Raw genomic sequence first — 23,869 nt, forward strand, 5'->3', positions numbered from 1 at the left:
TTTCTTTTTTCGCAAGTGCCATCTTTATTAGAATAATCTCTGATCGATAAATTAGATCATTTGGAAAAGAAGATAACAACTACTCCCATCTCCCCAGTTGCACGCAAATCAACAAAAAAATCAGGCCATTCGTCGTATTGAAAACGGAAGCGATTTTCATCTATTATTGTTGAGAAAAACGGGTTTTGCGGAAAAACTCATGATAAAATTATTTAATTTATAATGAGATCATTCATGACATGGAAATTTCCCTTGATATGATTGATGTTTATCGTGTCTAGGGTCTGTATAGTATTTTAACTTTACTGAAAGAACGTAGAACTCTTGCTTGTGTAAATACGTGTAAGTTGAAAAGGTGAGTTATCCTACAATCTTTCAATAGCATTGAACATGAAATCAGAGCGCTTATTTCTATCGTGTAGATGTAGTGAGGCGTGAATTATTTCCTTTATCATGAGAAAAATCTGTACCTAGGCTTAGCTCAGATTAAAAAGTTGCCCTCTTAGTGGGGATAAGGTAGAGTGCACACATGTTCATTGTTTATGAGTCGATGATTTTAACATGAATTTTTATTGCATTTTTGCGCATGATTTATCGATAGAAATATTTTATTGAAGGCAGTGAAAGGTTGATGCTATAGTTTGTAATATCAAATGCGATTTCAGTTGTTCTACTAGGAAACCATAATACAGTAAAACTCCTCTTAACGGACGCCTCTCAGATGGGGTCACCCCTCATTTATGGATATTAATTTCTCTTTGCAACAGCTTTGGTATAAGGGGGCAACTTGGCGATTTTTGGTGATTTTCAGTTCCCTTTGTATAATAAATGTATGAATTTCAAACCTCTGATTAACAGTCACCCCCTGTTTTATAGACAGATTTTTTTATCTCTCTGGTATACGCAAAAGAGAGGTTTTACTGCAATAGTAAGTATCCATGTCTATATTTTGATGAAAAATATATACCCTGCCTACAATAAGTGATGTTAATGACATTCTCGAATTTCCATGCATGTTTCACCGCATTTCTCGTGACAGGAAACAATCTAGCGTTTACAGTGTGTTCAATTTTAAATTATACCACACGTAGATGTATCACCTTACTGAATTGTTATTAGAACAGGTATATTTTAATCCATATATGCTTAACTCATAGCCGGGCGCGGTAGCCTGGTCGATAAGATACTCACCTAAAATACCAAAAGATGTTTAGAGGTGTCGCGAGTTCAATACCTGGTTCGTCCTTGTCAGAAAACTTTTCTTACATGGGTACAACAAAAAATTGCGACTTGACCGCAGCAAAAGATTGCTACCGCAGGGAGTCCCGGTACTTACAATTTATTGTCTATTCCAAACGGCAGGCTTGTTTTTTATACTCATCGAGGGATTGGTGCGCTAACCAACTAGCCCTTAATTAGCCCTTGTGTGTACAAAAATGATCAAATGATAACCTGATGTGGTCTGCGATCCCAAACCTAATTTCCTAAAAATGAACCAAGCAGGCACATTTGTAGATTACTTAAGTGATCCCGTTGCACATTTCCAGATCACTTAATAGAGTTGCGACATATTTACAGATCACTTGAGAGACATAGCACCCAAATGGTTTCTGATATATTTATATATAACTTAAGTGACCTGTGTCACATTTGAAAATAACTTGGATGACCTGCAATCCTGTTTCACTGATCCATAGCACATTTCCCAGATTAATAAGTAACCTGCGCCACATCAACAGACCACTTAAGTTACACCCAGATCACTTAAGTGACATGTGGCACTTCTAGATCATGGAAGCAGTCCACAGTTTGAATTTCTAAATGACTTAAGTGACCTGGCGCACATTCCTAGATCACTTAAGTTGCTGTTGCTGTGATATGTTTTCAAACCAATGAAGTAGCCTGCAAACTCTCCTTAAGGTTGAGCACCCTTAGTTTGATCCACTTATTTGACAATTTCCTTAGCCTGTTGGTGTTTTTCTTCCTGGTCAGCCATTGCCATTTTTTTCTGTCGGCTATAATGTAATTGTTTTTTCTGCTTCTAGGTTTTCAGTTTTTTTACTGTTGTTTATCATTGGTCTGTAATGTCATAGTCTGAAGGTGAAGTCACTCCTAGAGGTCGCTAGTAATAATAGGCTTTTGTGTTGAAGAGCGCTGTGTTTAAATCAATTGAATCTATCTTTTTTTTTGTCTTGTATCGAATCTACAGTGCATTCTGTATATATAGGATTCGAGAGTATGGGGGCAGAGATTAATTAAATTTATGCCCATGAGTTGTAGTGTTGACATGAGAAGTCACACGAGTCACAAAAATAAAATTTTACAGGACAATCCAAAACTAAGGCAAAGCCATAAACACTCATTGCTAACTGAAATTGCTTGCTCATCTTTAGAGAGCTACAGTATAACTAAAGTATATCTTCTAGCAACTTACTTGGGATAAATTCCCAATATATGGTATATCCCTGCTTCGACTATTTTTTTTTATTGATAGATCCGATTTGGTGCTGTTTGATAAAGTTACTGGTGAATGATGAGAACACCCAATAACGTTTAACCAGTCAAGGGGTTACGGCCGTCGCAGTCATACGTAATGGCGGGGCCTACAACGGCATTTGCCGACGCGCAGACTTTTTGGTCTTTTTCACATAGATATGACGAAATAACTTGTCATACATGTGCTGCCATTTGTACAGCCATCCTTCTACTTTATTACTTCATCAATTATATATATATCATATATTTCAAGGTCTGAGATTATTATTACTATTATCTTTGTCATGTTTTGCAAAGCTGTATCCCCATCGCTTTTTTTCCCCCGATTCCCTTGTGAAGATGCATTTGTTTTATTACTCATATCTTTTAGCAAAGGTTGAACTACTATGGTTCCACATAAATTCATCAACAGCATTTCTTCTAGTCACAGGACATTATAACTTCCCTTCCCCACTTTTGGGGTGTCATATTACGTCTTGACACATTCGAGCTATAAAAAACATGCTATAAAAATATTTCAAACTTTCAAAAAAAGGGGAAAAGCGCAAGTGTAACGTTCTTGATCGTTACCTCCCGGTTCTTCAATATTTTTTCCCCCAGTAAACATTGAGTGGATGACAACAATGGAATAGACAAAGTTTAGATAGAACTATAACATTTATTCAATTATATTGTTAAACCATTAATCAGCGTAATCACAATTATCACAGGCCCTTTTATATGTTAAACTATTAATTAATGTTTTATCACAATTATCACAGTTAGTCTTTTCTCTCACTGTCACAATGAAACAAAAATATGAATCGATCTCACCGCCGTTGTCCAGGTTTTCACGTCTTATCACATCGTCCGGTAGATACTCCCAGGTGTCTGCCACACAGCCAAAGATTCGTCGTCACCAGCTTCAGACGACTTTGGTGTAAACACACTTTGAGATGAAAGCTCAGCCACTGCACATGGAACTGGAGATGAAAGTCCACGGTGGCCGGTCTGACCACTAACCGATCACTGGATCACGACGACATTGAAACCTTACGTGCGATGAGACGGGATAAGCGTCAAGGCACACTTCTATTATTGTAACTTCATTGTTACTTATGAGACGATCTGGCTCACACCATGACAGGGCGTGACGCCTTACTGATTAAGTCGGTCGTTAGTCGTAGGTGAGGAAGTAGGTAGGTAGAGAGGGCGTCAGCACATCTCTAGCTGGCTTTTATATAGTAGCATTCCCACAATGCCTTACTGAAGAACCAATCACAACATAGAAGGTGCGGTATTAACTTGTATCTGATTTACATAACTTCATGAGAAAAGGAAATACTGTAAGCATTATAATATTAAATCTGGCATCCAAACATATCAAATTGGAGATCTGGCCAGGATCCACAACTTTTAGGCCTATTGCACATTGTAAAAACTCATGACATTATAAACCGTGAGATGGTCCTAGGAACCACCGACGGCATGGAGGTAAAATATATTACATATTTATATAACACTTTGCTGAACATTTATATTATATTGCACTAATATATTACACAATTAAAATAGAGTTTGACGATGACGACTCGACGTGGCCTCCACCGACGAACCACGGGAACCCCCCAGAGGGAAAGAGAAGGTAACCAGACGAGCTATTGGGATCTCTGACATAGATGTAAAGCGGAATTTATATGGGACGTTGGTAGCCCGACCTCTGGCCCCGTTCTCGCCCGACGGCTAGGAGACCCCACCTCCGGACCGTCAGACTAAGCGAACTAACTGACCCGAACCGGATTGTCAGCGGAAGCCTCGGGTGGTTTCCGGTAACCAACGAACCCTGGGGCCTAAACAAGATTAATTGAACAACAGGATTGTAAGAGATCCCAGGTCGTCATGTCACACTTCCTCCCCCTCTGCAAAAGAAAATTTTTTACCCTGACAAAAAAATTTTCAAAAATTTGCCCACTCAAACAAGGAGTGAAACACAGAGACAACATAAAATAATACCTAACCTAAATAGAACAAATCTATTAAACTTTTTTTTTTTTTTTTTAATTTACCGTCTGCCCACAATACGATAATTATCTCCCTGTAAAGATTTTTGACCATTGAAACAGAAATTTTCAACCCGAAGATCAGTATCCTGTTGACTGAGATAACGGAGAACTTCCACTGAACTACGGAACTTTAAACCGTCAGGATTATAATAATATACGTCCACGCGAGGTCCTTTCTTTCTCTTAACTAGCATTCTTTGCCAACCTCTTTGTAAAGGAACCATCAGATCAGAAAATCTACGAGGATTATGAAAACTAGAACGTGTTCTAACCTTTGGCACTGTCTCATCACTAAATACATGTTCAATCGAAGGATTCAAATTTTGACTAGACTCTCCATTAGATGCAATAGCACTTTGACTAGAATTAACATCCTCTGACCGATATGTCTGTTCTTGAATAGGGAAGGCCTCTTGACTAGTAAAAGATTGACTAGTTTCAGGATTAATCTCTCCACTCTCCCTAGCCACAATAAAGGCCTTAAGATCACAGGCATTATATTTACCAACAATCACAAAACCCTGATCGCGAATTAAATAAACAACAGGTGACATTTTTTTTTGAATGAAAAATGGTCCATCCCACCTAGGTTTCAGTTTGCCCATAACATTTCCAGGGGCGCTGGATCTGTAATGAGTACGGACTAACACACTATCTCCCACCCTAAACTCATGTTGAATTCTCCTTTTATCATAATAATACTTCTGTCTCCTTTGCTGTTTTTTAACTCTTTCCTTAACCTGTTGAACCAAAATATCTGGTATATTGGCCCTTTCCCAAATTGGGGTATCCAGAGCCCAGTCAAAGGGTAAAGCAAGCTCACGACCGAGAAACAACTTCGAGGGAGAGACACCAGTGGTTTCAGACGGAACAGACCGTAAAGCCAAACCAAAGAAAGATAAATTTTTGTCCCAAGTACGGTGATTATCAGAAATAAAACAGGCAATCATCTGCTTCAATGTTTTATTTATTCTTTCTGTCAAATTAGACTGTGGATGATATGGGGTAATAAATCGCTGTTTTATCTTAAGGACATTACAAGTTTCTTTCAACAAATTAGAAATAAAACAGGGACCATTATCGGAAACAAGATTTTTTGGAAAACCAAATCTTGTACAATATTCAAAAACAAATTTTTTGGCAACCACAGAGGCTGTTATTCTACGAAGGGGAAAAACTTCAACCCATTTTGAATAGTAATCTACCACTACCAAAAGATGCACATTTCCCCTAGAGGAAACAGGAAAAGGACCCATGGTATCCACTCCTACGACCTCTCCTGGGAAATTTACAGTCGAGGACACCATAGGACCCCATCTTTTTTTATTGTCAAACTTTCGTGTTTGACAAATAGGGCAACTAAGTACATAATTTTTGACATCCCTTCGTATACCAGGCCAATAGGCTCGCTTTAAGCATCTTTGATAAGTTTTTCCTACCCCCATATGTCCCGAAGTGGGATGATTATGCATCTCCATAAGAAATTTTTTTTCTACATGCATTAGGAATAACCAATAATTTTGCATGTTTATGTAAATAATACAATTTATCTGATTCATAAAGATAATATTTTTCCAATTTATGATCAACAATTCTATTTCCCAAATTTTTTTCTTGAAAATATTTTATGATGTCTGTGTATTCCAGTCTCCGTTTGGTAACCAATTCCGAAACATCCAAAAGAGAAAATAAAAATAATCTGTTATCAATACATTCCTCAAAATCCATTTCATCATTTGATGAAGAGGGCATCCGTGATAGGGCATCGGGAACTTGCATTGTTGAACCTTTACGGTACTCGAAACAAAGAGGATATTCTTGCAAAAGTTGGGCCCATCTACTGAGTCTTCCCTTTAGATTTTTTGCATCAAAAAACCAGGCTACAGCTCTATGGTCAGTGACCACAGTTACAGACTCTCCTGTAAAGAAGCCCCTAAATTTATGGCATGCCCATACTACTGCTAAACCCTCTTGCTCCGAAACTGAGTAATTCTGCTCTGCCGAATTGAGTGTACGACTAGCAAAAGCCAAGGGTTTCTCGCCCTCAGGTTCAACTTGCTGTAAAACAGCGCCTATTCCTATACCCGAAGCATCAGTATAAATCTTTAATCTACAACCTTCCTTTCTGGTTGTTAATACTGGAGTATCAATTAAAGCCCTCTTTAATTTCTCAAATGCCTGTTGATGGATTTCTGTCCAATGAAATTTATATCCCTTTTTTGTCAATTGATATAAAGGATACGCAATATTACTAAAGTGAGAAACAAATTGTCTATACCAACTACAGAGTCCAAGAAATCGTTGGAGTTGTTTTACATTTAATGGTCTTTTGTATTGAGAAATAGCCTCTGTTTGTGTGGGCTTAACATGCCATCCTTCACGGGACAAATTTAGACCCAAAAATTCTAAATTATTCTTAAATAGACAACATTTTTCTGGTTTTAATGTTAACCCCGCCCTTTGAAGACAAGAAAAAACAATTCTTAAATTTTGTAAATGTTGTTCAAAAGTTGAACTATAAACAACAATATCATCCAGATAAAACTCTGTACACCTCCCCACCAAATGACCAAGTACCATAGTCATCATGCGCTGAAAGGTGGCAGGCGCATTATTAAGGCCAAACGGCATGACCTTAAGGCGGTACATGCCAGAGTCTGTGACAAAAGAAGTTTTGTCACGATCCTCAAACCTTACTGGCACCTGCCAATATCCTGACGCTAAGTCAAAAGTGGATATAAAGGCTGAGCTGCCAATTCTTTGTAGTATCTGATCAATCGATGGCAAGGGGTACCTATCTGGAGCGGTAATTTTATTAAGTTTTTTATAGTCAATAACAAATCTCCAATCTCCCGTTTTCTTTTTGATAAGAAAACAAGGTGAACTCCAACTGGTGGAAGCCGGTTCTATAATGTCATCTTCCAACATTTGTTTAACCTGTTCTTCAACCAATTGTTTTTTCCACCTAGGTAGGGGAAATGGAGATCTAAAAGTAGGGCCACCCTGTGTAACAATTTTATGTTCTATTAAATGTGTTCTACCTGGTTTATCCCGAAAAAGATTTTCAAATTCTGACAACAATTCAAACAATAATTTTTTCTGATTATCACAAAATTCAGAAGATTCAATTAGATTTGTAATTTTTTGTTTGTCAATTTCCCCCCTATATTGCTGAAGTCCTCCATTCAGTTCCTTGTGCTTGAAATCAATTATTAACTCCAATTTAGATAAAATATCTATTCCCAACAAGACCTCAGTAGGCGCTCCGGCGAGAACTATCAAATCCGTGTCAATAGTACTATTTCGTACTTCGACCCGAGTCATTAGAACTCCAACAGGTTGACAACACTCGCCCAAGGCCAACTGAAAATTACCTCCTATATAGGGTCTAATTTCATTTTTGTTTTTGCACACCCTCTGTGCCAATTCAAGGCTGATCACTGATTTATCAGCCCCAGTATCAATTATAGCTCTTACATAACTGTCATTAATTTTAACAATCGGAAATAAAAAATCAATTTGAGAGGTACTAGAAACCACAGGAACACCACCCCTCTTTATGTACCTGTAGGCCCGTTTCCCTGTCCACTGTTTTGTTGTAAAGGGCAATTTCGAACTACATGACCGGGTTGATTACAACCAAAACAAGTTAATTGAGAATATTTCGGTGCCTGGGTCTTTAGCATAGGAGGTCTAGTAAAACCCTGTACATTACGAGACTGAAAGGGCACTCTTGGTAAATTAGACCTCTGAAAAGGTACATTTCGATAATTTTGAGAACTTGAATTTTGAAAGGAGTTGTATTGATCCAACAACACAAATAATTTTTGCAACGTATCTGGTTGACGTATTTCCAAAAAGGTTCTTACCCGCGGTGGAAATTGTTTGATGATCAATTCAATTTTTTCAGATACCAGTATCGATGAATCGTAAGATTTAAATAATTCAAGTTTATACAAGACAAAGTCCAAATAGGAGCCACTCAAATAATTTTGAGAAAATAAGGCCTGAGCCAACTCAATCCGTGTATGATGCGGTGAAAATGTTTGTAGCATTAACTTCCTAAAATTTTCCCAAGGATCACCATAATCCATTTTTTGAAGTTCATCTTTACCTATATTGGCCCACCACAATTGAGCTCTACCCTCAAAGGCACTTACTGCAATTTCGATTTCATCCCGGATATTTTGTAGAGAAAAGAAAATATCACACTTGCTCAAAAATTCTCGAACATTATTATGTCCGGAAAATGTTAAACGATCATTACTCGGATAAGCTAGCCCAGTAAATGAATTGCCGGAATTTAATGGGATCGTGGGTGAAAACCCCGATCGAGTCCGATCGTCATTCTCGAAAATAAGATCATTATGATCGGATTCAACTTGTATACAAAAATCATCTCTACCTGAATATCCAGGCGTACTATTCAAATAACTAGAATTCATTGTTACAATTAAACATTAATTTATCAAAAATATTTGCGGAAAAAAAAAAAATCCCGTAAAAAATATTAGAATCAAAACACAAGTGCAACAAAAAAATATTAAATTGGGTTCGATCATCGATCACAACATTTTTGAAAAGTTCAAATTTATCATACGATCATAATATTTGACTAGATATAATACCCACGACTAGATCGACTAACAAAACACAAGCGATGTTCGCGATCGCTCGTTTAAACACGAATTTGCAATGCGATCGCCCATTAAAACATGAATTTGCGAAATGATCACAAAAACTCAAACCCGAGATTAAAAATACGATCTCAACATTGCGATTCCAAAACTGTCATCCAAAATCAATGAACTGATCCCGGTCGAGCCCCCAGAATTTATGTAACGTTCTTGATCGTTACCTCCCGGTTCTTCAATATTTTTTCCCCCAGTAAACATTGAGTGGATGACAACAATGGAATAGACAAAGTTTAGATAGAACTATAACATTTATTCAATTATATTGTTAAACCATTAATCAGCGTAATCACAATTATCACAGGCCCTTTTATATGTTAAACTATTAATTAATGTTTTATCACAATTATCACAGTTAGTCTTTTCTCTCACTGTCACAATGAAACAAAAATATGAATCGATCTCACCGCCGTTGTCCAGGTTTTCACGTCTTATCACATCGTCCGGTAGATACTCCCAGGTGTCTGCCACACAGCCAAAGATTCGTCGTCACCAGCTTCAGACGACTTTGGTGTAAACACACTTTGAGATGAAAGCTCAGCCACTGCACATGGAACTGGAGATGAAAGTCCACGGTGGCCGGTCTGACCACTAACCGATCACTGGATCACGACGACATTGAAACCTTACGTGCGATGAGACGGGATAAGCGTCAAGGCACACTTCTATTATTGTAACTTCATTGTTACTTATGAGACGATCTGGCTCACACCATGACAGGGCGTGACGCCTTACTGATTAAGTCGGTCGTTAGTCGTAGGTGAGGAAGTAGGTAGGTAGAGAGGGCGTCAGCACATCTCTAGCTGGCTTTTATATAGTAGCATTCCCACAATGCCTTACTGAAGAACCAATCACAACATAGAAGGTGCGGTATTAACTTGTATCTGATTTACATAACTTCATGAGAAAAGGAAATACTGTAAGCATTATAATATTAAATCTGGCATCCAAACATATCAAATTGGAGATCTGGCCAGGATCCACAACTTTTAGGCCTATTGCACATTGTAAAAACTCATGACATTATAAACCGTGAGATGGTCCTAGGAACCACCGACGGCATGGAGGTAAAATATATTACATATTTATATAACACTTTGCTGAACATTTATATTATATTGCACTAATATATTACACAATTAAAATAGAGTTTGACGATGACGACTCGACGTGGCCTCCACCGACGAACCACGGGAACCCCCCAGAGGGAAAGAGAAGGTAACCAGACGAGCTATTGGGATCTCTGACATAGATGTAAAGCGGAATTTATATGGGACGTTGGTAGCCCGACCTCTGGCCCCGTTCTCGCCCGACGGCTAGGAGACCCCACCTCCGGACCGTCAGACTAAGCGAACTAACTGACCCGAACCGGATTGTCAGCGGAAGCCTCGGGTGGTTTCCGGTAACCAACGAACCCTGGGGCCTAAACAAGATTAATTGAACAACAGGATTGTAAGAGATCCCAGGTCGTCATGTCACACAAGCATCTTCAAAAAAAAAAGTGGGCACTGCAGGTAACACTCGGAGAAATTAATTGTGCAGTTGACTGTGATTAAAATGTTCCAGAGGGGATTGCGTTAGCGACATATCACTGTTTGGGCATGGTTGAAAACATGGCGACAAAAAAGTACACTGTATATTGGGAATCCTTACTTGCTTTACCATGCCACTGGCATACTATTTTATCTGTAAAAAATATTAAAAAATTCTTAATTTTTCTGTGACCTGCTGTATTTTAACATGTAGCTTATAAAGAACCCACCGATTGTTTGGGCTTAAAATTTGGAAAAAAAATTGAAAAGCTATATCTATAATACAGTAGGCTAGGCTCTTTTGCAGTGTACTAGTTCAGCCCGCATCCAGTTATCCAGCATTTTTTCGGGCATTTTAGAGGAAAATATGTCTGTGCGCAGAAGTTTATATATCATTTAAATGGGGTTTTTGAATGAACTTCTAGTAATCTGGCACATCCTGGTTTGATATGTACCGGATTAGCGATAGTCTACTGCAGGATACAATGTATAAAAAACCCTCCTATTTTTTAAAAAAGGGTTCCTTATTCACCAGGGCTGGACAAATCCTATGTGCCAGGTCACCATGGGAACTAAAAAATTGGTGTTACTAAATTGCGGGTTCAGAGCAGCACAACGTGTTTGGAATTTATAGCAGTATATCTACCAACGTAGAATAGGATCAGTATGCTCTGAAAAAGTAAGAAACCCCATTATTTCGGACCTTTTTCTTCGGGTAAAAATTTTTTTAGTGCCTAAAAAATATTGTTCTAACTCCACGATTTTTTGGCAATTTGTTCAGCCCTGTTATACACATTAAAATATGGTGCATACTTCTCCATGACAATTATTCAGGGGTTGGCACTCAGTGTTGTCAGTAGTGACTAAGATAATAATAACCAAAATATCGGATGGTTTTTTTTAAGGGGGACAAAAATATTTGTTGTTTTTCTAAGTTTTGGTATTGTCTTATTTATGTGGTTTTTTTCCCCCCCTACCCACAGTTGTCTTGTGCATAGGAAGATGGAGCTCTGGAATCAATCGTTGATTTTTTTGTATGTAACTTGAGACCCTTGAAGTACAGATTTTGTGTTTATTCAGAACTCATGAGTAGGTCAAGTGCAACAAACAGCAGGCCTTCAAACCAACAGAAGTCTTACGATTACCTCTTGAAGTTTTTGCTGGTCGGAGATAGCGATGTCGGCAAACAGGAAATACTCAGCGGATTGGAGGATGGATCGCAAGAGTCTCCATTCTGCGGATCATCCGGTAATAATTTATATTTCCCAGGCTTTGTTTTTTATGTTACCCCTCCCTTCCTATCCCTTGTGTCAAAGACTGCAGTGTGAAATGTTCTGTAAATGCTCAGTAATCCTCAATCATAATCCTGTATTTATGAGCAATTCATATTACAGTAGAGTTTCGATACTTCACGATTCTGGATAATTCGATGTAATGGAATTTTTTAAAATTCCTTCTCAAAGCACTTAACATATTTCTTTTGTTTGATTCTTTTCCAATGAATGCAAGTAATTTCATTTTTAAGGGGTCTTGATTCCTAAGCTGAGATCTTCAGTAGAATTTTCCGCAAGCCCTTCTATATTAAATTTATAATACAAAGGGAAAATTACATTCATATTGAGGTGGAGTGGGGGGGGGGGGGCTGTCATCCTCTCTTATAAAGAAGCCATCTGTCTTGACAGATCTAATCTTAACAAACTCAATATTAATGTTAATTAAGTCAATTTTTGCATGCTTTTTAATCATATTAGTTAGATATGAGTAGTTGTCAAAATGACCTCTACCTGCATTCTCGGTAGAACTTAGGTAGAACCCAAAACATTAATTTTTAGGAATTTAAGAACAAGATGAGAAAAGTCACAGAATTTCAAAAAACGTGAGATGAATCGTTTGGGTATAATTGCATGTCAAAGTAACTTTGCGGTTGAAATGACCACCACCATCATTTCTAGTGTTAAAGTTCATTATATGGTTCACTGCGTGAGTGTATCAATGAGGACATAGAGATGATTGTAGAAATTATGTGTTGCTGTTTGCTGTAAGTTTTTCTATTTATTTCATAAAATTTTCTAATGTTTGAATTACATTTATAGGTGTTGCGTACAAAACTACAACTATACTTCTGGATGGCAAACGTATCAAATTACAGTTATGGTATGCATAGCGTTTTTGTTTTGTCTGCTTTAAGTTTTTGATACTCGTGTATTTCACGACACCTTTGGCAGCCATTTGTTTAGCAAGGAAATTTGTTCAATTACCAAACCAATTGCCTTTGAATCTTATTTTCAGAATGAACAATCATTCAGGATTTAGTCTTAAATAAATCTTTAAATTGTAGGTTAAGTGGGTTTTCTGCGGTTCCCAACTTCAAGGCGGGAATGAGAGACGATAATTTCACCCAGTGTTTCTCAACCGTGGTCCATATGCCCTCCCTCTTGCGGTCATCAGATATTCTGGGGGTGGGGGCACGGGTGAAAATGAAATGAGCCATGACAGGTTGTTAAAAGGGTCACCTAGAGCTGTAGCATGTGGCACCATGATTTTCGAGAGTAAGTATGTATTCTGGGGGTGGGGGCACGGGTGAAAATGAAATGAGCCATGACAGGTTGTTAAAGGGGTCACCTAGAGCTGTAGCATGTGGCACCATGATTTTCGAGAGTAAGTATGTATTCTGGGGGTGGGGGCATGGGTGAAAATGAAATGAGCCATGACAGGTTGTTAAAGGGGTCACCTAGAGCTGTAGCATGTGGCACCATGATTTTCGAGAGTAAGTATATAAGTAAGTAAATATGCAAGCTGTTATTTCTATCCAGCTAAGTGCAAGGCTCTGTAACATTATTATGGAGGGAACAGTCTTGGATAGACCTCCACAGGAGGGAAGCTAACTGAAATCCAGAGTCCTCATTTATAAAATTTTTGTTGTCTATGTATTTATTCATAAAATTTTTGTTGTCTATGTATTTATTCATAAAATTGATTCATTAAGAAGGGAGGGTCCCACACTTTTGGACAAAGTTGTGTTTATGGGAGGGGGGAAGGTAAGTTCTATAACTGCTCCGGGAGGCAAGTTCAGAGAATGGGTAGTTTAGAAAATTAGACTAAAGCAGGAGGAGGGTGACAAAATCATAAATCGATTTTTATTCCTGTGTAAGGGCGGAGGGTGGGCTATGAGAAGAAAATATGGTCCAAAAGGGGGCCGTGGGTGAAAAAAAGGGTAAGAAATACTGATTTAACCTATTGGTTGGGGTGATGATTGGTGGCTTGGTGCTAATCACGATGGCTTGCACAATATCTCGTTTTTACAAAAGGGGACATATCCCTACAATTTTAGTTTTATTCATGAAAAATCCCTTTTATATTCATTTTTGCACAGAACTTAGACCAGTGTGAAAACTTCCTTTATTTCAAAAGGGGACATATCCCTACAATTTTAGTTTTATTCATGAAAAATCCCTTTTATATTCATTTTTGCACAGAACTTAGATCAGTGTGAAAACTTCCTTTATTTTTTCTCCAAAGGTGACAGCTATGCATTGAGGAAGTTTTGAATTTTATTCAGTGTGTTGTAACAAAATGTCCGAAAGTCATAATTTGATCATCTAAAAAATCTCAAGTGCATAAAGGGGACTTCGTGATTGTGAGGTTTGGTAGTATGATTTCCGAGAGTAAGTATGTGAATTGGTAGGTAAAAACTTTCAACTGGAGGGGGGGGGGCAGAACATCATTTTGCCTGAGAGCTTGTGATATTACGAGATAGGGCTATACTTTCTCTGTGCACAACTCTACATCTTTCTTTATTGAATCTATAATTTAACCATTACCCTGGTTTGTATTATGAAAGTAATTCTCTCAGTGAGCTTTGTAAGTTCTGTTTGAGATATACCAACTTTTCTTAATTCATATTAAATTGTAGTCTTTGTGTGGTAAGGATAATTTACGTATGATGAATTTTTCTCTTGAATTCCCTTATGAAACCACGCGCTCTCTCACCTTTTTTGTTGCATTTCTTTTAAACTGACAGGCTCTTTCCCTTTTCTATCATTACACTTGGTGCTTCTCTCAGTAGCAGCGCACCTGGCTTTAGTACTTGGAGAATGTTCCCACTGTGATAAAGCGTTGTTTGTTACTCTTTGTTTACTTAACTATCAATGTTTGAGTGTATTTTTATCAGGTGATCATTCTACTCAGATGGAATAAAATAGAGATAAGAGCATATCAAAAACTGGAACATACAATTTCTTCAAAGATAAAAGAAAAAGCACTTCACATCTTCCCTATCTGTGACATTAGTAATGGCGACAACTATATGAGTTTTTCAGAAACACCAAGAAGTATTCTTTGTAGAATTATTAAGCCAAAAAAAAAAAGTCATTTATATAAAAGGGGTTTTCTCAACGTGCTCTCCCTATTGTCCCCACGAGCGTGGGGCTGACAGGGCTTGGGACAGTTATATCCATTTTTTGTTTTTTCACACTGTAAGTTCATTATAGAGGGGCCCGTGAAAGTCTGCTGGGGGGGGGGGGAAGTAATGCAAAAGATACCAGCCTAGGGTCCCTGCTCCAGGATTTAAGGAACCATGGCTCTCTAAATAGTTCTTGAAGTAATGTGTACTTCCTTTATGCAAGCTTTTTTTTTGCCAATACGCAATATATTTAAAATATGCTTAATTGCAAAAGTAATAATTCTGACAAATTATTTTAATTTCTCAGATTATCACTTAACAATGTTTTTGCTGCTTACCTCAGGATTCTAATTATGTGTCCAAACATGTTTTATCTACAATTGACCTTACTGTGATAACATTTGTGTTTTCTTTGTAAGGAGGTGGGGAAAAGTTTGAGTACACAAGAGGGGGAAAAACATCACCTAAAACACCTGTATATGTAAATACATATGTTTTTTGGACAATATATAATTATAAGCAAAACTAAACATATTTTTCAGGGAAAATAATTTTGACGCGTGATACATTGTTTCCAAAAAAAATTGTTAAAATTATGGTGAAGGTCAGATTCTGGAAAAAAGTATAAGAACACACACAGATCTTTTTTGTTTCCTAACAAAAAAATCATAATTTTTCTCATTTAAACATTTTTTCCCCAAACTTTTCTCATTTAATAGTCACTTCCATCAAGAGTGTTTTGATCAGTCTTGTGCTCTGAAATTAAACATTTCTTTGAAAGGCACAGTTTTTTCTTGTTCTTAAACTTTTTCCCACCGCTTTAGTCCAAACCTTCATGATTTGGAACAGGAATTCTCTAGGCAAAAGCCCATTATTGGTTTAAGTTCATTTTCTCAACACCAGTGTTTGCATCATCAGGAGGTGTCTAACTTATGCTACTGGATATCTTAGACACCGGATGATGATGCCAACTGCTGAGGAAACATCGAGAGAATGAACTTATAGGCCTATTGATGATAGTCTTTTGCATGTACAACTGCTTTTTTATTTGACAATAGCTGCAAAAACCAAACTCTTTATATATTTGATACATATTTTGCATATTCATTTCTAGGGAGTCTTCTGGACAAGGAAGGTTCTCAACAATCATCCGGTCATATTCTAGAGGTGCTCAGGTGTGTTTTTTTATAAACATAAAAGTATTTGTGGGTGTCTTAATTTCTTAGCGTAACAGAAGTTAATATTTTCAGCAAATATCATATTCGAGGCTTTTTTTCATTAACAAATGTAATTCATTATTGCTAGTACTTCATGTACTATGTGACATTAATTCATAGATGTGGCTGTTGAAACTGCATTAATGTCTATCAGTAATTTTGACTGAACACGGTAAATAGCCACATAAATAATTGTGCTTGGGCTAGTCACCAATGAATGACAACTATTTTATTACTCACAAACGACATTAGTTGGAGTCTAACTCACCATGGTTTGTTTTGCAATCGTTCCCAAAGACTAGCAGTGGCTTTTTTCTCAGGGTTTCTGCTATTCTTGGAAGAAGTACTGGAACCCATCTTTTGCATTGCCTCAGCCTTTTTTAAACTGTTATTGAAGAAGCAAAATCGCTGTTGGTTTTAATGGTGCCAGCATATCTGGACCAACAAAACATCTTATACGCACTGCTCCCATCAGACTTACCCATGCTCTATGTGACTTTGGTGATCCCCTTTAATGAAATCAAAGCTTCTGGGCCAGTGATTTTGAAGAAGGTGGAGACAACTTCAGTTTTCAGTTATCTCTGAGTTTTGTAATAAAATCCAAAACTAAAATTTAATTGTGTTAATTTTGTGTTGATAGCATAATCTTATTTAAAATGTTTATTCATAGTTACAAATAAATATTTGATTTTTCTTTCATTAATGCTTTTTAATCAATATTTTATGTGCATGTTTAATGAAACTTACATATGCTGATACCACTACTCTTTAGTCTTAGGGGATTTCCATAGTGATAAATGTACATTTTATTAAGATTTTCATGTATTACTATTAATCTCCCACTATAGTGATAATTTTCTCCAGTGTTCTGAAAGCTGTTATATGGAGATTTAACTGATTTTGAGATATTAGGTGATGGTCTAATTACCAATTTCAAAGATTTTATTTTTTTGTTATTTTGCTGCCTATTGAAGAGCTTGAAATTTTTTTCTCCTCAATCAGGGTATAATACTGGTTTACGACATCACAAACAAGTGGTCGTTTGATGGAATTGACAGGTGGCTGACGGAAGTAGAAGAGGTAATTTTGTTTTTTGATATACAACTAAAACCAAGATTGTGTCTGACATAACTAAGACAGAGTCCAAGTAAAAAAAGAGTTTTTGGATAACATAAATATGCATCAATTTTAAAGTCTGGTATCATCTGTAATAATTATGATACAGTAAATCCTAAGATGGACGCTGTACGAGATAGAAATCTATTGTGAACAGAACAGTAAAATAGTCTGGGGAATAATAAATTTTTTTTAATTACGGGAAACTTCTTCAAGTTAGAAACTGTCTAACACTAAAAGGCATATTTTATCTATTTTTATATTTTAAAAAAAAATCAGCTGAAACGGAAAGAATTTTTGGCCAAGTTTTTATTCTTTAGATGGGATGAAATTAAGTTTCACTGACCTCCCCCTTTGTTAGGAAACTTTTTTACTTAGAAAAACAATGAATGCATATCTATCTTAACTGGTTCTGGAAATAAGGGGTTGCGCTTGGGTGAAAGCAGATTTACTATTCAAAATTTAGTAAAAGCCAGTTTAACATTATCTACAATGGATATGGTTGCTTTTGTTAGGAAAAACACTCCAGTTTCTTAGAAAAATGTTGATAATTTCCATTTAAACTAGGTCTGGAGAGGGATAGACAAGATGAGATTGAATTGTGGTTCACAATTAACAATACGTGTTTTAGCCTTTTATTCAGTATAGAGGTGGTGACCATCTGCAAGAAGCATGTCTTGGATGTAAACAGCAAAAATGGAGGTGATAAAGGCAAGAGAAAAGTAAAATTCAAATGTTACAGAGATGTAGAACATTTCTTTTGCAAACGTTATTGTTTGTTGATCTCATTATCTCTATTTTTAAAAAGGTAGACAATTTATCAATTTTTTATTTCAATTAAAATTTTTTTACTAAAGTAAGTGTTCATTCCATTACTATTCAGGTAAACGCTTTGTATTGGAGTTAAACTATTAGATAACTATTATTACATTAAATATGAAATTTCAACCGCATTGCAATTGGAAATTGCAAACATGAAAAATGCAAAATAAATATTTGTTTCTTTAATATTCGTTGATTTATAGTAGTTAGCTTGATATTCTCAAAATTTAAGTTTTGCAAAATGACAAATAAATCACTGCATATAGTTTTGTGTGTACCTTCATAAAACATAAACCTGTCAGAAACTGGAATTATAATTTCAGCCTCTTGGCTCCATTTTTTACAGGTTTCACTGTAGAATATACATGTTGCAAATACAAGTGTACATGTACATTGACAGAATAGACATTTGGAAAATTCTGCCTCTGTCATGAAGTTTTTTAGCAGCTTTAGTTTGGATGAGTCTTAATGTAATTGGTGCACCATCAAGTGAAGTCTTTTGGAAAACAATCAGAGGCATTGTTTTTTTACCTTTACTATTTTTTTCAATGCACTTATTAAAAAAAAAAACATTAGTGAACCTCTGAGTATTTTTCTTCACCTCAAGAAACAATCACAGATTGCTTCACATTTGTCACAAAGTGACCATTGGCATGAAGGGGTAGCAGGCTATTCCACTTGTACGGGGATAGATAAGGGATGTCACTATTTTCCTGACTATTCCATGCTTGGCGATGAGATGAATTAAAAATGTGCAAAATATTCTGCTTGTGATCGAAATGGGCTAATGACTGAAAATTGAGCAATGTCGAATGACGAAATTGATGCCATATTACTTTTGAAAAACTGTTGAACATGGTGCTAATAGCCAGACAAACGAGCATTGGTCCATATCAACGGTTCAGTTCCTTTCCATACAAATCACATACTATACCCCTTAAAAGTATTGTTATGTATATCAGCAGCAAGCTTCCTTTACCTGGCTTTTACCGATATCAAAAAATTTAAATAGTCATGTTTGACATTCTCGAACATGAGCATTTTAGTGTGCGTGTGTGTAGCTTATTTCTTATTGCTGTCATTCAAGATTGTCATATATCCTGTATAAAAAAGGGTTCTCTACGTCCTGATGCTGCCTTTGTTTGATCGCTCTTTTATAGTAGAGGTATGGTTCCAATTTATAAAAAAAATCTCAAAATGTGTTCAGAAATCACACTGTACCAGTTTCAAGAGCCGAAATACAGTGTGTCACAGAATAACTTTGAATTTTCATATGGACACCTTGTCCTAAGAAAACTAATTAGAGAGAAAGATGTTGTCCTGTATCTTCTGAGATCTACAAAAAAACTTTCATGTTTCAAAGTGCAATATTTGCTGATATATTCAAATTCAAAAATTTTTAGAGGAGTTGGGAAAGAACAGAATATATAAACTAAAAGACTATGCTTCTTTCCTTCATTTAAGCTGTTCTTTCCCAACTTTTCTCTGGTTTTTGAATTTGAATATCTCAGCAAATATTGCATTTAGAGATGGGGATTTTTTTTTTGCCTCAGAGGAAATAGGGTAACAATTTTCTAATTGGAAGTTGGAGGGGGGGGGGGATGCATGAAACTTTAGATTTTTTATTTTGTAACATATTGCATTTTCATTCTCAGAACTGGAACAGTGATTTTTGAACACATTTTGAACATTTTTTAAAGTGAAACCATACCTCTATGATGAATAGGTGATAAGACAAAGGCCATATTGACTTACAGGACAGCAAGTGACATCCTGTATACAGGATATATATTTATTCTATTCAAAATCTTCAGCGTGATAGAAATTTAAGCATGTTAAAATATTTAAAAGAAATTTATTTTCTTTAAAACTTTTTTCTCTACTCCTATTTTTAGAGACATGAAAAAAAAAATGACACTTATTCATTGCATGTGGGCTTGAAACGAGGCATAGATTTAGAGTGGAATGGGGCTTAAAAAACGTGGGAGCAAAAAAATTAGTGGTTCTGTTCTCTTGAAATACAGGAAATATGGTTGCCATTTAACCTTTGCTCTTATCAAGTTATTCTATCTCCCAACAACATTGTGCTTTCCTTTTTAAAACTTGTTAATATAGACGACTTATAAGTCTTCATTTACATCCAATTTTTTTTACAGAGTGATGCAAGGGTATACGAATGTTTCTTCATATGAAAACATTTAAGTAGCAAACCTTCGTGGGATCTTTTATTTTGCTAATTTTCGTACCATGCAGTGCTGCAGGTTGCCTCCCAGCCTGCACCAAATTATATTTCCCTTTCATCTTCATTTTATTTGATATCGATAGGATTTTTAAAAAAAATCCAAATTCTTTTATGTTTTCTTGCTGGAGTTTTTTATCTGTAATGTGAAGCGGCTTGTAAAACTGAAAATTGAATTATAATTCTTTTTCCCAGCATGCTCCTGGTATCCCAAAAATATTGATTGGCAACAGACTTCACCTGGCGTTCAAACGTCAGGTAAGCGAGGGTACAGCCGAGTCCTATGCAAGGAAGCACAGCATGGTGTTCTTTGAAGTCAGTCCTTTATGTAATTACAATATCACAGAGTCCTTTGTTGAACTGTCTCGGATGGCTCTTCTGAGAAATGGTATGGAGAGACTTTGGCGATGCAATCGAGGTATTTTTCCATTAATTTTTCTTATTCATTATAGTTTATAAATGATTTATATCATCAGATTTTTATGCACAGTATATTTACCGCATATTTATGATCCAAGTTGCCGCTAATCTGAACATGAAAATTTTTCTGATTTGAGAAAAAAGGTCAGCGTGATCCACGGTACAAGGTAAAATTATAAAAAATCAAGAAATAAAAGTAGAGCAAAAAAATTATTTTTTATAATAATCTTGTCTCAAATGATATGCAATGATCTCATCTGCAATCCACAGAGATTCTTGAACGTGGGAAACAGCCAGAAATTGCATGGTGTGAGGGGAAGAGGCTGTGGCGTGATTTGAATATTGCATTCACTTATGTTTCAGCTTTGAAAAGTTCACGACAACATATTGAGAAAGCATCGCTCAACTAGTAGGAAATTAGTCAATATGTTTGTTTTTACAAACTCATAAAAATTTGATAATTAGTTCGTAAAAATTGAAAGTCCGTGAATGGGAGAGACAATGAAAAAAATGTGGGAAACAAAAAATGAGTTAGATATTTACCTTTATCGATGAGTTACATAAAAATCACTTATTTTCATTTGCTTCATCGTAACATTTTGGTAAATATGATTCCATAAGGAATAGGTGTAGGATAACATTTAGACAGGCTCCGTTTAATCCAGGGTTATTTTTACGTTAAAGACAGGTTTCTGCTTAACCCTTTAAGTGGCAATGACGAGATATCTCATCTTTATAAAAGCCTCTTCTTTTAGCATTGACAAAGTCCAGATATTTTGTAGAAATAATTTCTTAATAGAAAACTTTTCCCTGTACCCCTTAGTTTGCACTGGTTGAAAATCGGGAGGAAATTGAAAAAGATATAGTATTTCGAAAAGGAGTTTCATGATTTCCAATTGCCACTTAAAGGGGTAATACAGGTTCCGTTAAAGACAGATTTTGCTGTATATTCATGAAAAAGGAGGCTCCTTGAAGCACCAGATGGACTGTGATTTGATATAATGCCAAATTTGTTATTGTAACTAAATTCTTCAACACAGATGTTGGCATTAAATTGAGGTTTGACTGCATATGTTTGAGGTCATTATAGTTATATATTGCATCATATCATCACCTTATAATGAAAACCTTGTATATCTCAAAAAATTCTCACCTGTACAGGAAGAGCAGAAAAGGGTGGGACTTCCCACTGAATAACACACAGAAAGGGGTTAATTTTTTTTTTCTCTGTACAGAGCAGATTATTGCCAATTTTTTTTTCAAAAGTTATAGTAGGTGAAATATTATGTTCTCGATTTAAAACTGTGAAAAAGTAATTAAAAAAAATTTAGGTGCAAGGTTTTCAATATAAGTTGAAGATATTTATTATATGTATGACGTATATATTTTATTTGCATAACAGAGGTCACCATAACCCCTTAAAAGCAGAATGCTGTACATTTTTCTGCAATGAGCCCTCAGCTGCCTGAAAACATTCAGCCATAAATATTCACATAATAGTTACCAGAAGAGTTTCTTTTTTTAAAATTCTTATTGAGATTGTTCTGCTATGCATTTCATAGTTTCTGCCATGCTTTACTTTGGGGGACTATAACTAAATCTGGTTAAGTTTTTATTGTATTTCAAATTATGGATTAAGAGAAAAATTTAATGTTTTTTTCTTGTTTCGTACAGTTCTCTCTCTTCAAGAGCTATGCTGCCGTGCCATCGTGGCCAGGACCACGGTATATAGCATCGAACAACTCCCCTTACCCGTAGCTCTCAAGTCATGTCTAAAGTCGTACTCCATGACAACATACAAGTCTCGGCCATACATCCCACCAACACGAGACAAGTCTCTGAAAAAGACAAAACAACTTCAGCATCATCCGTGTGACTCTCTCACTTCACAGTGTCGACGGAGTTGTACAATATCCTAGCCACATTCATCGTCTGTTGATGACTTTCATATGCTCATCATGTCATTTCCCATGGATTCTTCTTTTTAATGTGGTTGGGGGGGAATATCAATTACCATGTTGCCAAATTGTTTTCCCCCCTTGTCTCGTAGAGGTTTGCTCCAATTTAGGCATATCTTGACTGAAGAAGGGTCGAGCTGAATGTGATTTGTAATTAGCATGCAGTCATTGTAAAGATTTTTTTTCTTCCCTTTCTCATTTGAAGTAAAGGAGATTGTTTGTTATATGAAGTGATGAATGAGCGAGTAGTGGCAGTTGGTGTAATGTACAAGATTTATGATTGCTAGAATTGCTGTATAATTCATGTCCAAATGTATAGTAATATTTTATATTAAAATTTATAAAATGTTATTTGCTCACTTGCTTGTCACTGATTGCATTTGTACTTGTTATTATGCAAATTATATTCGCATTCATTGTTATATAGGGTTATTTTCAGGATATGGTACAGTCGATGCCGCTTTTTAAAATCACTGATAATGTTATCATTTAGGTGTTGTTATCACTTTTGCTAAGAATGGTGCATACCAATATTATAACATGGGAAAAATTTGTTTATTGTTATCGGGACTTTGGTTTATGTTGTAAGGAAGTAATCAACGACTCTGGGATAATCAGAAGGATAAATTTAATTTTAAATTGGATTAAACATATTCAACGAATTATAACATAATGAGGATCGTTCCACGACACGTGATGCAGACGTACATCTGCTCGGGCATGTCAAAACCAAGGCGGTTATAATACATAGAGGTGAACGAAAATTGAAGCTGTTGTGCCAACCCTATGGGCTGACAAGTAAGCCCAAAAAAACCCCTCTTTTTCCTATACTTAACACGTGTTTTGCCAGATCAAATTATTTTAAAATATTTTAATAACTAAATAAATTTAAGCACCATGGCTGTTTAATGCATCTTCAAGTAATCTACAT

At 36.1% G+C, this 23,869-nt stretch overlaps 1 protein-coding gene across 2 annotated transcripts; it reads left to right on the forward strand.

Annotated features, from left to right (window-relative positions):
* Positions 1-100: 100 nt before the first annotated feature.
* On the forward strand, positions 101-23,297 carry Rab40 (RAS oncogene family member Rab40). Of its 2 annotated transcripts, none has more exons than XM_089240263.1 (7): positions 101-355; positions 11,748-12,012; positions 12,858-12,918; positions 16,281-16,341; positions 17,386-17,463; positions 20,756-20,978; positions 22,655-23,297. In XM_089240263.1, exons 2-7 carry the CDS (start codon positions 11,850-11,852, stop codon positions 22,897-22,899), a joined length of 831 nt encoding a protein of 276 aa, XP_089096389.1. In that variant the 5' UTR covers positions 101-355; positions 11,748-11,849; the 3' UTR covers positions 22,900-23,297. The 2 variants fall into 2 exon arrangements, with proteins under 2 accessions (XP_089096389.1, XP_089096390.1); XM_089240264.1 differs by lacking the exon at positions 101-355 and adding an exon at positions 10,182-10,299.
* Positions 23,298-23,869: the final 572 nt, after the last annotated feature.

Source organism: Pholcus phalangioides, unplaced genomic scaffold (genome assembly GCF_987345545.1).
Source record: "Pholcus phalangioides strain wild (caught in Gottingen) unplaced genomic scaffold, Ppha-v1.0 ptg000012l_1, whole genome shotgun sequence".
In the NCBI taxonomy this organism is placed as follows: domain Eukaryota; kingdom Metazoa; phylum Arthropoda; class Arachnida; order Araneae; family Pholcidae; genus Pholcus; species Pholcus phalangioides.

Coding starts and splice junctions, on each gene's coding strand:
- Rab40 (XM_089240263.1), top strand. CDS start 11,850: ATGAGTAGGTCAAGTGCAACAAACAGCAGGCCTTCAAACCAACAGAAG. Junction 16,342..17,385: donor CATATTCTAGAGGTGCTCAG/GTGTGTTTTTTT, acceptor CTCCTCAATCAG/GGTATAATACTGGTTTACGA. Junction 20,979..22,654: donor ACTTTGGCGATGCAATCGAG/GTATTTTTCCAT, acceptor TGTTTCGTACAG/TTCTCTCTCTTCAAGAGCTA.